This window comes from Perognathus longimembris, chromosome 6 (assembly GCF_023159225.1).
Source record: "Perognathus longimembris pacificus isolate PPM17 chromosome 6, ASM2315922v1, whole genome shotgun sequence".
NCBI classification, from domain to species: Eukaryota; Metazoa; Chordata; class Mammalia; order Rodentia; family Heteromyidae; genus Perognathus; species Perognathus longimembris.
In genome coordinates, this window is record NC_063166.1 from 15239475 (window position 1) to 15254321 (window position 14847).

General features: G+C 37.1%; 2 protein-coding genes across 2 annotated transcripts; both read right to left on the bottom strand.

The window, feature by feature from the left end:
• Positions 1-4775: 4775 nt before the first annotated feature.
• Positions 4776-5735, bottom strand: LOC125353552 (olfactory receptor 14J1-like). Its single transcript, XM_048349249.1, has one exon. It carries the CDS (start codon positions 5733-5735, stop codon positions 4776-4778), a length of 960 nt encoding a protein of 319 aa, XP_048205206.1.
• Positions 5736-12093: 6358 nt separating this feature from the next.
• LOC125352202 (olfactory receptor 14J1-like) lies at positions 12094-13053 on the bottom strand. The gene has a single exon (XM_048347331.1). The coding sequence runs from the start codon at positions 13051-13053 to the stop codon at positions 12094-12096; it is 960 nt and encodes a 319-aa protein (XP_048203288.1).
• Between the last annotated feature and the right edge of the window lie 1794 nt (positions 13054-14847).

The following is a 14847-nucleotide window of genomic DNA, read 5'->3' on the forward strand; positions in this document are numbered from 1 at the left end:
TGGCCAAGAGACATATGAAACAATGCTCTACATCATTGGCCATAAAGGAAATGCAAATCAAAACAACATTGAGATTCCATCTCACCCCAGCAAGAATGTCATATATCAAGAAAACTAATAATAACAATTGTTGGAGGGGATGTGGCCAAAAGGGAACCCTACTTCATTGTTGGTGGGAATGTAAACTGGTTCAGCCACTCTGGCAAGCAGTATGGAGATTCCTCAGAAGGCTAAATATAGAACTCCCCTATGACCCAGCAGCCCCACTTTTGGGTATCTATCCAAAAGACCACAAACAAAATCACAGTAATGCCACCAGCACAACAATGTTCATCGCAGCACAATTTGTCATAGTGAGAATCTGGAACCAACCCAGATGCCCCTCAGTAGACGAATGGATCAGGAAAATGTGGTACCTATACACAATGGAATTTTATGCCTCTATCAGAAAGAATGACATTGTTCCATTTGTAAGGAAATGGAAGGACTTGGAAAAAGTTATACTAAGTGAAGTGAGCCAGACCCAAAGAAACATGGACTCTATGGTCTCCCTTATTGGGAATAATTAGTACAGGTTTAGGCAAGTCATAGCAGAGCATTACAAGGCCCAATAGCTATACCCTTATGAACACATAAGATGAAATGAACTCCATGTTATGGAAATAATTGTTATATCACAGTAATTCATGCATTTCTGAAAGACAACTACACTTATTTTTCCCTAAATAAATCTATAATTTCAGGCCTGTTATAAAACTAGAAATTAATGCTTATGTTTATCCATGACACTGGATTTATATGTTGGATCTCAGATTGGAGATGTTAGGTTGGTCATCATTAAGATGGCAAAGGATAGTGAAAAATGTGATAGTACATGATATGTGATGTAATGAATGAAAATGATACGTGATATAGTGATTAAATCATAATGAAATACTGTTAAAGGAGCAAGTGTTCAGTATCAGCACCTGGAAAGATCACAGGGTGACCCCATAAACTGAAATTTAGTAAAATATTTGCATCAACTTTCTAACTTGCTGGAAATAAATCTATTCTCTTGGTAATTTCTGAGTCCGCTTCCTACTTTCACAGGCATTGTTTATTTCCGTACAGAATCCTATCATCTGAAAATAGGACTAACTTGATTTATTTCTTTCCTGCTTGTATCCCATTTCTTTCTTTCTCTTGCATTATTGAGTTCAGAATTCAAACACTGTTCAATAAGAATGCAGAAGGTGGTGTATTTGTCTCCTTTCTCACTTCAAAGGAAATGATTTCATTTTCTCCCCATTTAGCACAATGTTTGGTTGAGCATATATAACCTTGTTATTTAAAGGCACATTCTTTCTGTTTTTAGTTTCTAAATGGATTTTATTGTGAAGTGATATTGAATTTTGTCAAAGGCTTTGTTAGCATTTATTGTGATGATCATATGATTTCTTTCTATTTATGTGCTATGTTACATTTTTGATTTCAAAAATGTTGAACTCTTTTTACATACATGGAATGAAAGAAACAATATGTGTGTATGGTATTTTATTATTCTATTTTTGAATTAGCTTATTTTGATAATATGGTTATCTATGGTATTTCCATACAGGCACAGAGTGATCTTTGTTTATATATATATATATTTTTTTTTATATGTATTTATATATTTATATATTATTTACACACACATACACACACACACACACATAATTGCCAGTCCTGGGCCTTGGTCTCAGGGCCTGAGCACTGTCCCTGGCTTCTTTTTGCCCAAGGCTAGCACTCTGCCACTTGAGTCATAACACCACTTCTGGCCATTTTCTGTATATGTTGTGCTGGGGAATCGAACCCAGCGCTTCAAGTATATGAGGCACGCGCTCTTGTCACTAGGCCATATCCCCAGCTATTTTTTTCTTATGTTTTGTCAAAGTGATGTACACAGAGACACAGTGCACTTTGAAAAACAATTAGAATGTACAGGGATGTACTTCATCTTAAGGTATGGAGTTTTGAGTCCTACCTGGAAGTAAATACAAGAATCTAGGGCAAAGCTTCTCTTAAGATATTCCTACTGTACCCAGACATACATTCAGATCCTGTCAGAAGGAAGAGATTAGGAAGACCAAGACTTTGAGCTGTAAGTCGTACTTGGCAGAAATACATGCAGTTTTCACGTTCTTGAGGTCGTGTGCTCTGTGCTCCATTTCCACAGCGACTTCTATGGGATAGGATTAATTCCTTACCTTGGAGGGTGGACCATTGCACAAGTCCTCCAGTGCTTAAACTTCTCAGTAGGTATGCATCAAATTTCTCTCTTTTCTCTCTTCTCTTCTCTTCTCTTCTCTTCTCTTCTCTTCTCTTCTCTTCTCTTCTCTTCTCTTCTCTTCTCTTCTCTTCTCTCCTCTTCCCTCCTCTTTCTCTCTCTGTCTATCTCTCTGTCTGTCTCTCTCTCTGTGTCTTTCTGTCTCTGTCTGTCTGTCTCTCTCTCTTTCTCTCTCTCTCTCTCTCTCTCTCTCTTTGTCCTGGGGCTTGGACTCTGGGCCTGGGCACTCTCCCTGAGCTTCTTTTGCTCAAGGCTAGCACTCTACCACTTGAGCCACAATGACACTTCTGGCTTTTTCTGTGTATGTGGTGCTGAAGAATCAAACCCTGAGCTTCATGTATGCTAGGTAAGCCAGTGTGATTCAATATGGAAAAACATGCTATCTTTCTTGACAAGGCCTCACTCTATACCTGTTTGAGATATTAGAAGACATCAATTGTCTTTCTCCTGCTTGTCTTGCAGGACAAGTCACTGTCACACCTAACCTGCAATATGAATTTAAGGCATGAGTAATATATGGGTTTATTTTGTAGAAAGATTGCTAGTTTCTTCACTAGCAATTCCAGGGCTGCTACTACAGGATCAATAATTATTTTTCAACCTCCTTTTCACTGTGTCTGTTTTTCTTGGCTTTATGGATCTTCTTCTCCTTCTCCTTCTCCTTCTCCTTTTCCTTCTCCTTCTCCTTCTTCTTTCTTCCCAGTCCTGGGGCTTGAACTACGGGCCTAATCACGGCCCCTGGCTTCTTTTTACTCTATGCTACCACTCTGCCACTTGATCCACAGTGCCACTTCTAGTTGTTTTCTATATATGTGGTGCTGAGGAATTGAACCCAGCGCTTCATGTATATGAGGCAAGCACTCTTGCCACTAAGCCATATTCCCAGCCCCACTTCTTTTTTAAATCCCAACAGCCCTCCTCTCTTTTCCTCTCTGAAATACATTGTATCCTATGTTCATATGTTTTCATTTTAGCTTTAGTATCCAAATAGGAGGGAAAATAATAATCCACCTTTGTTTTGCTGAACCTGGCTTATTTTGCTAGCTCAGACACAAAGTTCTCAAGACCTTACCTTGACCAATAAGAAGCTGAGTTAATAGTTGTGCACATCTGTTATTCCACCTATGAGAATGTGTAAACAGCAGGATCATGGTCCATGTCAGCTTAACTTACCTTATAGAGCTGGCATAAAAATAAAAGACATGAAGATAATTGACAGTAAGAGATATGGAAAAGTTGTTTGGTTTTTCAAAACTTGGCACTCTAATTCTCATAAAGACTTCTATACAATAAAAACTTTAAATGTTTAAATTAGGATAAGTAATATAGAAAACATATATATGTGTGTGTTTAATCATTAAACATTTGAAAATACTAGAAATGGTAAAGTATTGCAATACTCAACACTTACTAATGATGTATTTGGCTAGTGATTGTGTTTCAGGCGCCTAGTAGGGCATCAACCATTCAATAGCTTCTTTTGGAATATTTGAATCACAAAATAATAAAACCATGTCAGCTGCAAAGTGACATGGCCACACCTAGCTGACATATACATGAATAATTTCATATTTTTGGAAACAATATGGCCAAGTTGAAGAGACAGTTGAAACAGTTGGTACAATTTGAGAAATTAGCTTTATACATTTGATGGAATTCAGAAGGGGTGAACCATTAATTAGAAGCCATTAATTAGAAGCATAACACACTGAAAATAACCACTCCATGTCACATTGTTAAGGGCTTATTTTTCTTGTAAATTACATTGAGTCTTATGGCTTCAAGAAAAATATAATAGTTCAATTATGTTGATGAACTTAGTAATGACATATACATTTGTACTAATAGGTAAAACTGATCTGTAAAAGACAAAACATTTTAAGTAGACATTTGAAATTAGAAGATTTTTGTAAGAAGTATGAGTTCTTCATGTGTTGAGATGTTGGTAAATATTTTTACTTTATTTTCTTGTTTTTATTGTAATATTGCACATTCATGGGTTTTCATATTGTATTGTGGTTGTTCATATGTCCATATGTGGTCATTTGGTTGTATATACATGTATTGGGAAGATTAGAACGTATAGGTTCTACATGAAAAAGTCATAACTATTAACTTTTCTTACTATAAAACAACAAGATGGTTTCACTGACTTAAGTAAAGAAATGCCATTTGGTGCAAACCGACTGCACAACTCTTGGGGGAAAGGGGAAGGGAAGGAGGGGGGAAATGAGGGAGGAGGTAACAAGTAGAACAAGAAATGTACTCACTGCTTTTCATATGAATCTGTAACCCCTCTGTATTACACTTCACAATAAAGAAAAAAAGAAATGTAATGAAGTGTTCATATGATGAAAATGTATATATCATTGATTTATTGAAAAGATTACTGCTTTCCATGATCATTAAGTGATGAAAAAACTGTAATTACTAAAGGATACATGAGTATCCTATTGTAAACACACTAACAACACAAGAGATAAGCTTTGTTCCCAGTGAAATAGCTACCCAAAAGTAACTTCCCTAAAGCTTCCTTTAGTGCCTCATTTTTCAGGCTGTAGATAATTGGATTGAGTGTTGGAGGAATTACTGCATAAATTATGGATAACATAAAGTCCAAAGAAGTTGGAGAATCTGAAGTTGGTTTGAGGTAGGCACAGATGCCTGTGGAGAGGAAAAATGAGACGACAAAAAGGTGGGGTAGGCAGGTGGAGAAGACCTTAGATCGGCCTTCAGCAGAGGGGATTCTTAGGACCGTGGAGAATATGTGGATGTAGGAGAAGGCAATGGAGATGAAACAGGCTAAGGACATCAGAGACATGAATGCAGCCACTCCAATGACTGCAAGGTAATCATTGGAGCAGGAGAACTTAAGTAATTGGGGAATGTCACAGAAAAACTGGTGGATGACTTTGGCCCCACAGAATGTGATAGACAATGTGACAGCCATATACAAAGTTCCTGAGATGCCTCCACTTACCCATACAGCTGACACAGCTCTCTTACACTTTCTGGGATCCATGATGAGCTCATAGTGCAGTGGGTAGCAAATGGCGACATAGCGGTCATAAGACATCACGGTGAGAATGGCCATCTCAGCCCAGCTCAGAGATGTGAAGAAGAAAACCTGGAGCATGCACTGAGCATAGGAAATATAGCCATTGCCTGTGAGGGAATTGTCAATGGACTGGGGGACGGTGACAGAGATGAAGGAGGCATCCAGAAGGGAAAGTTGCTTCAGAAAGTAATACATGGGAGACTGGAGCTGCTCATCCAGTGTTGTGATGATGATGATGATGAAGTTGCTTGTCAAGGCCAAAAGGTACATGACCAAGAACAGGAAAGCTTGTAAGAGCTGCAGATGAGGATTCTCAGAAAACCCCATGAGGAGGAATCCATTCTTTCCGGTTTTATTTGTAATCATACTGAAAATACAAAGTGTGCAGCACCTAGAAAATGAAAGGTTATGGTAAATTTAAAAATACTGAAAGCTATTGTTTATTTTTATATCATTATTTATTTTAATAAATAATGGTTAAGGAATTGCTATTCCTCAGCTAGATTTTGGAATTACTGTAGTATTTAGTATTAAAGCATGAGTTATTTGAATATTGTTTATTCCTGAATCCTACCTAGCCATCAATATGGTCATCATTTTGAAAGGCTTATTTTGGATGTAGGGGACAAATGTGTGGAGTCAATGCTGTTCCCATTACTGTTTTATTTAATTGATGTCCTATTGCAATCAACATTAAAAATACGTTGAAATCTGAGTGCTGGTTGTGTCTTACACCTTGTAATCTTAGCTACTCAGGAGGTAAGATCTGAGGACCGTGGTTTGAAGCCAGCCTGGGCAGAAAAGTCTGAGAGATTCTTAACTCTAATTAACCACCATAAAAGCTAGACATGGAGCTATGGCTCAAGTGATAGAGTGCTAGCCTAGAAACATATCTCAGGGTTCAGGGACAGAACCCAGGTGCTATGTTTAAGTCTCAGAAGTAGCATGTGTGCACACCCTCCCCCACACCCACATCCAAAAGTGCTAAAAATTTCAAACATTCATTATCTCATTTTACTGTTACATATTTTGGTATCAAGTAACTTCTACTTGGTCACTTTATTTCCCTGATCTTAATATAATTTGTTATCTGATGACATAATCAACGTTTTACAATTTTTTACAGTAAAGATACTTGTAATGAAAATATAGCTAATTTGAAATGGTGCTCAAGTTTGAGAAAAGCAAATACACAGTATACAAATTGAGAAAGAGACTACGAGTATACTTGAGTTATATTTCAGACAAGGGACAAAACACTTTTTTCCTTTATGATCCAGAATTTTAACTATTGTGCCATTGAAATTAGCAAAAATTCACTCCTCACTGCACTGTAGATAGGTATATGGTGTGTGGGGAGTCATTAATAACAACTCCCATACTTTTGCATATTTTTACTTCCATTGAAGAATTAAGTCAACGATTGAAAAAAACAACTGCTGTGATAGTAGTTTGAAACTTTCCAACATTCCAAACGATGTGAAATGTTGTAAGTGAGATTGTGTGTGTGTGTGTGTGTGTGTGTGTGTGTGAGAGAGAGAGAGAGAGAGAGAGAGAGAGAGAGAGGCAGAGAGAGAGTCTTATTCTGAGAAATGATACTTAGGAGAATTGTAAACTTTGAAGTCAATGTGCTTCTCCATTACTTACCAGTAGAAGAACTACTTTTGCCCTCTATTTCCAATCTCTTTCCTTGCCTCTCTCCCATCTTCTCTTTTGTGAAGAATAACGTTACAATATAAACATTCCTTTTCTTTTGAATGTACCAAGTGCAACTTTCTCCTTTTTCTTTGATCCCCCCTCCCCTTTGGTTTATCCTCTGTTGTCAGTGGTTTTTATTTTGGTACTCTGTGGCTTGTATAAACCTTCTTTTTCTTTGCCTGTCAGATGTCAGTGGCTTCATATTGCAACACATGTGGCAACTAAATTAACTTAAAATTTTAGAAATTTTGCTTTAACTGACACACCTAAAAGCCTCTTGATAGTTATTCCACAAATATGAATCACAAGTTGAATCTAACTTGAATATCATGAGACTTATTTCCTCATGCCACATATCACAGAATTTTCCATGTTCTATATTTTTGTGACATTTTTCCTTGAAATCTTTAAATTGTACAAAGCATCATTATCAATTTTTTTTTCACTTTATATTTTAATTTGCCAATTGATAAAAATGGCCATCAAGAAACAGTAAATATAATACTAAATACTGATATTTTGAGCACTTTTAAATGACAGTGTGATAGATTTCATCAAAATACAGATTTTAATTCACAAAACTAGTGTAATCTTCTTTTAGTCTTTTTAGTCTGCCTTTCATGGGAAATATGAATTGCAGAAAATTTATATACCAAAATCAAGATATGCATTCCAACACTTAGCTTCAGTAATTCATATCACTTTCTCCCACCTAAAATCTATTAACATAAAAAAGGTACTGTGGAACTTTGGGGGAATGGTACAATGCCATTAGCAAACATCTCTCTAGAGATTTGTTTCTTTTACTGATATTAGAGATTGTTTGGAGGAGTGTTACTATTTATTTGTAGAAAAACATGAAATATTAGCCTTTTCCAATTTCCTGGTTTTCCTCCAATGGTCCCTAATCGTAATCTGTTTGTATGAACTAACCATGTAGACTTTTTAAATGGCCACATTTTCTATAGGGCCAGCTCCCTTCCTTGTTAGAATGAATAGTTCTGCTTTGGTTAATTCAACTTGAAGAATAGAATATTTAATAGAATATTTAATCAGAATTGCCATAATCCTTTACCTCTTCCTCGAATCCCAGATTGGAAAATGTACCACAGCATTCTTGATGTCTGGGTAAATCATGAGATAAACTGATACCAATTCAGATATATATTCTCACAGGGATTTTTTTAAACCCATATTATTTCCCTTGAGAAAGAGTTTGTTTTTTTTTAAGGGAGGAGACTTTGATACAAAATTTTAAATTGAATGATGAAAGTATTCTACCTCTCTATGGAGTTGGAACCATTAAAATTTCCACACTAATTGGGCCTGGCTTAGAAGGCTGTGTAGGTAGAAGTTTTTCTGTCTATAATTCCATGGCTATCAAATTTTAGAAGACATATGAATTGCAGGGAGAGCTTACTAAAAACAGGGATCTGCATACTCTGAAATTTGGATTCAGAAGGTCTCATGTATTTTTATTATGTTACCTCTTTTGTCTTATTTGACTGACATAGGCCAGCTTGATTTTCTTGCTTATTAAGGCTTTCCTAAAAAGAAGATAACTTGACAGGAACAAAGTGTAAACATTCAAACTTGATCCAAAAGAATGTCTGCAAATATAGATAAGTTTCCAGTGAAAGAGGCTGACAGTAAAGGCTGGGACATATATACGGGTAGGGTGTTCATAAGATTTCACAACAAGACAAAACAAATCACTCAAACATTATGATTACCTCAGACACAGTTTTGATGCGGTAGGGCTTGAGTTTATAGTCACTCTTCAGACAGAAACCTCAGAAGCAAATGGGAGTAACACAAAATAACAAATAGACAAAAGACTGTGGATGCACACTTTTGAATATTTTTCAACAATTACAAGTGAACACATTGCGGACCTTGTAGCACAGGGAGAATTTAACTCAATCAGGGTTAGAGATAGAGCTGGAATTATAATTTTTTAAGGCAAGCATAAAAATACCTCTGTAACTTTGGGGTTGTGTGTGGACACTAAAACAATCATACAGGAAAAAAATCAATAATCTGGAGTGCATCAAAAAGGAAGGTATTTTGATGGACAAATATCAGGCAAATGAACCAATCTTCCTATATATACTTGCAGACACAGAGATATTCATTTATGCATGTATAACATTTAAAAAAAACAACTCACTTAAAAATGAGCAAAATCCCCTGGTGCTGGTGGTTTACACCTGTAACCCTAGTTGCTCAGGAGGTTAAGATCCGAGGATCTTGGTACAAAGCCAGCCTGAGTAAGAAAATCCATGAGACTCTTGTCTCCAATTCAACATCCCTCCCCCTCCCGCGAAGCACACCTGGGACTGGAAGTGAAGCTGTGTCTGGCAGTGGTAGAAGCCCAGCCTTGAGCAAATAAGCATTCTGGACAGGGCTTGAGTTCAAAGCCCCAGGACCTACAAAAAAAGAGCAAAATCTTTGAATATACAGGTATGAGTAAACATACATGAAAGACTAAAAATTTAAAAAAAAGAATCACACACAGTGAAGTGATACGTCCACTAAACATACTTTTTTTTTTTCTAGAAGCCTTCATGCATCAATGGGTGGAATTAACTAATATAAAGTTTCAGTAAGGGAAAAGAAGATGCTGGATGGTTATCTCAGTCAGTAGTGAAGTATTACTATATTATAGTTAATATATACACAAAACCCCACATTTTGGAGGAAAAGCATTTTCAAAGAGATATATAAATGAGTTGGAATTCAGAAAAAAAACCCCAAAGAAACACTGGTTTGATGTATACAGCAGATGGTTGGGTGTTGTCTTTTGATCCAACTACCCAATCTATGTCATTTGATGAGAGAATCAAGTACATTAATATTAAGTGTGGTATCATGCTTTCCCCCTAGATGATTTGTCTCTTCCTCCATGTACATCCGCTCATCTGGTAGGGTCTGTTTTCTCTACCTATTCATGTTAATGTTAATGTTCTGTATGAAAGATGTCTTTAAGTATCTTCTGTAGTTTTAGTTATTTTGCATGGAGTATCTATTTGCTCTTAGGTTGTGAATGAAAACGAGGATGGATACAATATTCTGCATTAGCAATTGTTTGCCTTTAGTGATTGAAATAATGTTAAATAAAGTAAGTCAGGCCCAGAGAGACAAAGGATGCATGTTTTCTCTCATACCTAGAAGCTAGATCTAATTAATAAATATCCAAGCAAACACATGCAGGATTGTATCCATGTGTACACAAACATAATAACCAAAGTATAGTATTTGCAAAGGAAAATTAAACAATGAATTGATGGTTCACCAAAATACCAGGAAATTAGTACTTGAAAGGGATGGGGGTGAGTCAGGGAAATGGTCAGGCAAATGAAGAGAGAAAGGGGAGTGGGAGAATGCAGTCATAACATTCAATGCATATCCTATAAAACTGGGAAAATTGAGGGAGAGGGACTGGGTCGGGAGGAATGGGAGAATGATGAAAGGGTTGATATCAATCAAGGTTTATTGTACTTATAAACTGACTTGTTAAGTAGCTCAATTGTACAAATTAAGATAATAAAAATATAATTAAAATAGGTGTGATTTCTTATGTATTAGTTTACTAACAGTGGAGAAAAATTTTAATCTTAGTCTTAGTCTTTTTAATCTTTAGTCTTAGTTTTCTAAAGTAATGATTAGAATACTTGCTTCAAAGCTCTATAATTAGTAAATTAACACAATGTAACATTCAGAGGTAGCTATTGTTATCATCTGTATAACAGTTGCTGGATTTCCTTAAAAATGGTCAAAGACTACCCCTAAGAAAGATGCCAGATATCAATGGCTCATGCCTGTAATCCTAGCTACTCAGGAGGCTAAGATCTGAGAACTGCGGTTCAATGGCTAAAAGCCAGGCTGCAATCCTCAGATCTCAGCCTTCTGAGTAGCTAGGATTACAGGTATGAGCCTCCAAGCGGTTCAAAGCCAGCCCAGACAGGAAAAGCCACATGATTCTTATTTCCAATTAACCACTAGAAAGTGGTGATGTGGTTCAGGTGGTAGAGCTCTAGCCTTGAGATGAAGAGCTCAGGGACATCACCCAGGCCCAGAGTTCAAGCCCCACCACTGACAAAGGAAATAAAAAGGAGATGGAGGAAGAAAACTGCTAGTTTGAATTGCAACTTTACTACTTTATCTTTGTAAAACTTCATGAAAATTAATTTCTTTCAAATGTAGTGTCATCATTAGTAGAAAGGGAACAATATAGCAGAAAAGTTATTTGCTGAGATTTAGAAAATAATGAATATAAAGCACTTGTCCATTTATTATAGGCAGAATACATTGTGCAACTCACTATTCTAATATTTAATAAGAAGGGAGATACGTATATAAGTATCATATATAAGAATAAGTATACGCATCATGTATAAGAACCTTTGAAATCTACTAGAAATTACATATATACACTGCTGCTTTGCTATCACATAAATATAGTTGACTTAACTGATGTCAGTTTGGGATGCATTTGTTAAAACCAACTATAAATATGTTGGTCATGCCACATACCAATTACTTTTCCTTTATTTCACAGAGATTTTTTAAAAAGATGTATTAAAATAATACTTGGGTTGAAGGAAAGGAAAAAAGCCATTATCCTTAGAAGCAAGTTTTTTTTTTTGAAAAATTATATCTTGAGACTAACATAACAATTAGAAAAGATCGCTGGGCACTGGAGGCTCTCACCTGTAATCAATCCTAGCTACTCAGGAGGCTGAGATTTGAGGATCACAGTTCAAAGCCAGCCAGGGCAGGGAAGTCCACAAGACTCTTACCTCCAATTACCCACCAGAACACCCGAAGTGGAGCTGTGGCTCAAGTGACAGCATGCCAGCTTTGAGCACAAAAGTTGAGGGACAGTGCCCAGGCACCGTGTTCAAGCCCCACAACCAACCCCCTCCCTCCCTGTCCCCCACATAGAAAAGTTGGAATGGAGTCCTGGAAAGAAATAAGACTCAACCTTTGCCCAATCTGAAACATAGTCAACAGGGCCATTTTATTAGAGTTTAAATAGTGATTTGAAATACACCTTTCTCTGAGAAAATTCTTTAGACAGCACCTTTCTCAGAGCTGCCTTCATGGCTTTTTTTCGCAAGCTGTAGATGACCGGATTGAGTGTGGGAGGGATCACCGTGTAGAATATGGCGAACATGAGGTCCATAGTGGATGGGGAGTCAGAAGGAGGCCTCAGAAACTCAAAGCCTGCGGTTGAGAGGAAGAAGGTGACCACGAACAAGTGTGGGAGGCAAGTGGCGAAGACCTTGGTATGGCTCTCGGCGGATGGGATTTTCAGCACAGCTGAGAAGATGCGAACATAGGAGAGCATGATGGAAAGGAGACAGAGAAACGCCATGGAGGTTGTGAAGGCAGCCATGGCAAGCTCAAGGACGAATTCATAGGAACAGGCTAGCTTCCGCAGCTGAGGAACGTCACAGAAGAACTGGTGAATCACACGCTCCCCACAAAGAGGAATAGAAAAGTTCACAGCCGTGTGTGCTAGCCCGGAGAGACCTCCAGCACTCCACGCAGCCATCACTGCCCAGCTGCAGGCCTTTGGGTTCATAATGGTCTCATAGTGCAGTGGTTGACAGATGGCTGCATACCGGTGGTAAGACATCACAGTGAGGATGGCCACTTCTGACGACGCCAGGGCAATGAAGAAGAACACCTGCAGAACACACTGACCAAGAGAAATGTAACCGTTGCCCATCAGCGAGTTTGCAATGGACTGGGGGACTGTGACAGAGATGAAGCAGAGGTCCAAGAGAGAAAGATGCTTCAAGAAGTAATACATGGGAGAATGCAAACGAGGATCCAAGGTAATTATGATGATGAGGAGGTTGCCTGTTAAAGCCAGCAGGTATATCACCATAAAGAGCAGTGCATATAAAATCTGAAGCCTTCGATCATCAGAAAACCCCATGAGGAGGAATCCTGTCTCTGAGGTCAAGTTGATCATAGCTACTGATAATTCAAAGCTTACTTCTGTGTAAGAAGCCAAAGAAGAACAAGAAATAATATGTGGTGTGGTGTTTATGATAACTATTTGTCAATTATCATGGTTTCCTTAGCCTAGAGTTACTGATATTAGGATAAAATCATCAACATTGTGGTTAATCTTAAGTTGTGGGAAAAATATTAGCAAAAACGAATTAGCAATTCAGAGAACTCAAAATTTGAAGTGTGGTCAACAAGTCTTTAGCTTTTTATTTTGAAGCATAGTTTCAGTTGTTAGTGCTGGAAAACTTGATTGAAAAGATGGCAGTGATTTTTTTCCTTCAATAAATCTTTGAAAATGATACTGATACATAATCATCATCATATATATGGTATCTTAGTATTGGAATGATGTGCCAAGCTTCATGCATTAAGTGTCTCAAAAGAAGTTACTCAGAGGATCTCAGAAATGGATATAGGAAAAACCTACAGGCAAATATAGGAGAGGTGTCATATTAAAGCACAGTCATATATTTCTCATTTTTTCCATACTCTTTGTCTTGTACATAAGTTCATCAGAAATGGAGAGAGGAAGGGAAGCATAGAAATGGTGGGACAAAGGGTGAACCAATTCAACAGTGAAACCCACTAGACACTCTGTTGGAAATGAACTATGTAATTTGGAAGGAGGAAAGTTGGGAAGGAAAGAACTGAGAGAAAATGTGGGAGGGGGTGACATTGTTCAAAAGAAAATGTTCTCATTGCTTGACTATATAACTGTAACCCCTCTGTACATCACTTTGGCAATAAATATATATATTTTAAAGATTATGTTTGGTTGGTTGGAATGAACTCTCAAGAGTAACCTTGAAGAGTGAAACATGTCTGAAAATTATAAGATCACGCTGTACTCCACAAATATGTGTTATTATTAGGTGTCCATTACAAACAAAATAAGAATAATTTTTAAAAAATAATAACATGACACCAAGCATTTAATCCTGACCTGTGATCTTTGAGAGATCTGGTGAGTAAGAACACATTGTCCCCAGAGAATACCTCTTAATTTTCAAATCTTTAGAAGGATGTAGGGCTATATTTCCATTAAATTCATTTCTTAGAAATAACCAACTCATAGATTAAAAACAATCCTACATGCTGGATATAACTTAATTGCTGAAGGAGTTATTTTTTGTTGTTGTTTTTTTTTGCCGGTCCTGGGGCTTGGACTCAGGGTCTGAGCACTGTCCCTGGCTTCTTTTTGCTCAAGGCTAGCACTCTGCCACTAGAGCCACAGCGCCACTTCTGGCCATTTTCTATATATGTGGTGCTGGGGAATTGAACCCAGGGTTTCATGTATAAGAGGCAAGCTCTCTTGCCACTAGGCCATATTCCCAGCCCTGAAGGAGTTATTTTTGAAAAGCAATATTATTGTAGAAATTTAGTGTGACTGTCAGAATTTTTCTAAGTGGTTTTGCATTATTTATTTATTCATTTGTTTGTCTGTTGATGATACTAAGATTTGAGCTCAGGACCTTATATTTTCTACTACTTGAATCATGTCCTCAGCATATTTAAAAAAATGGACACTTTGTAAGGTAAATTAGTATTACTGTCATTAATTTTCTCAAACTTAATGAAGATTATTTTTTCATCTCTGAAACATCATGTGTGGTTACAAATCTATATGGACCAAACATAAGCCATCAATCTACATGAGTTACTCCATCAGATATCGTAGTCTGTTCTATTTACTAATCCTGAAGCCTTGGGAAAAAAGGTTAAAAACAAACCACTTAAACAGGTATCTTATCAT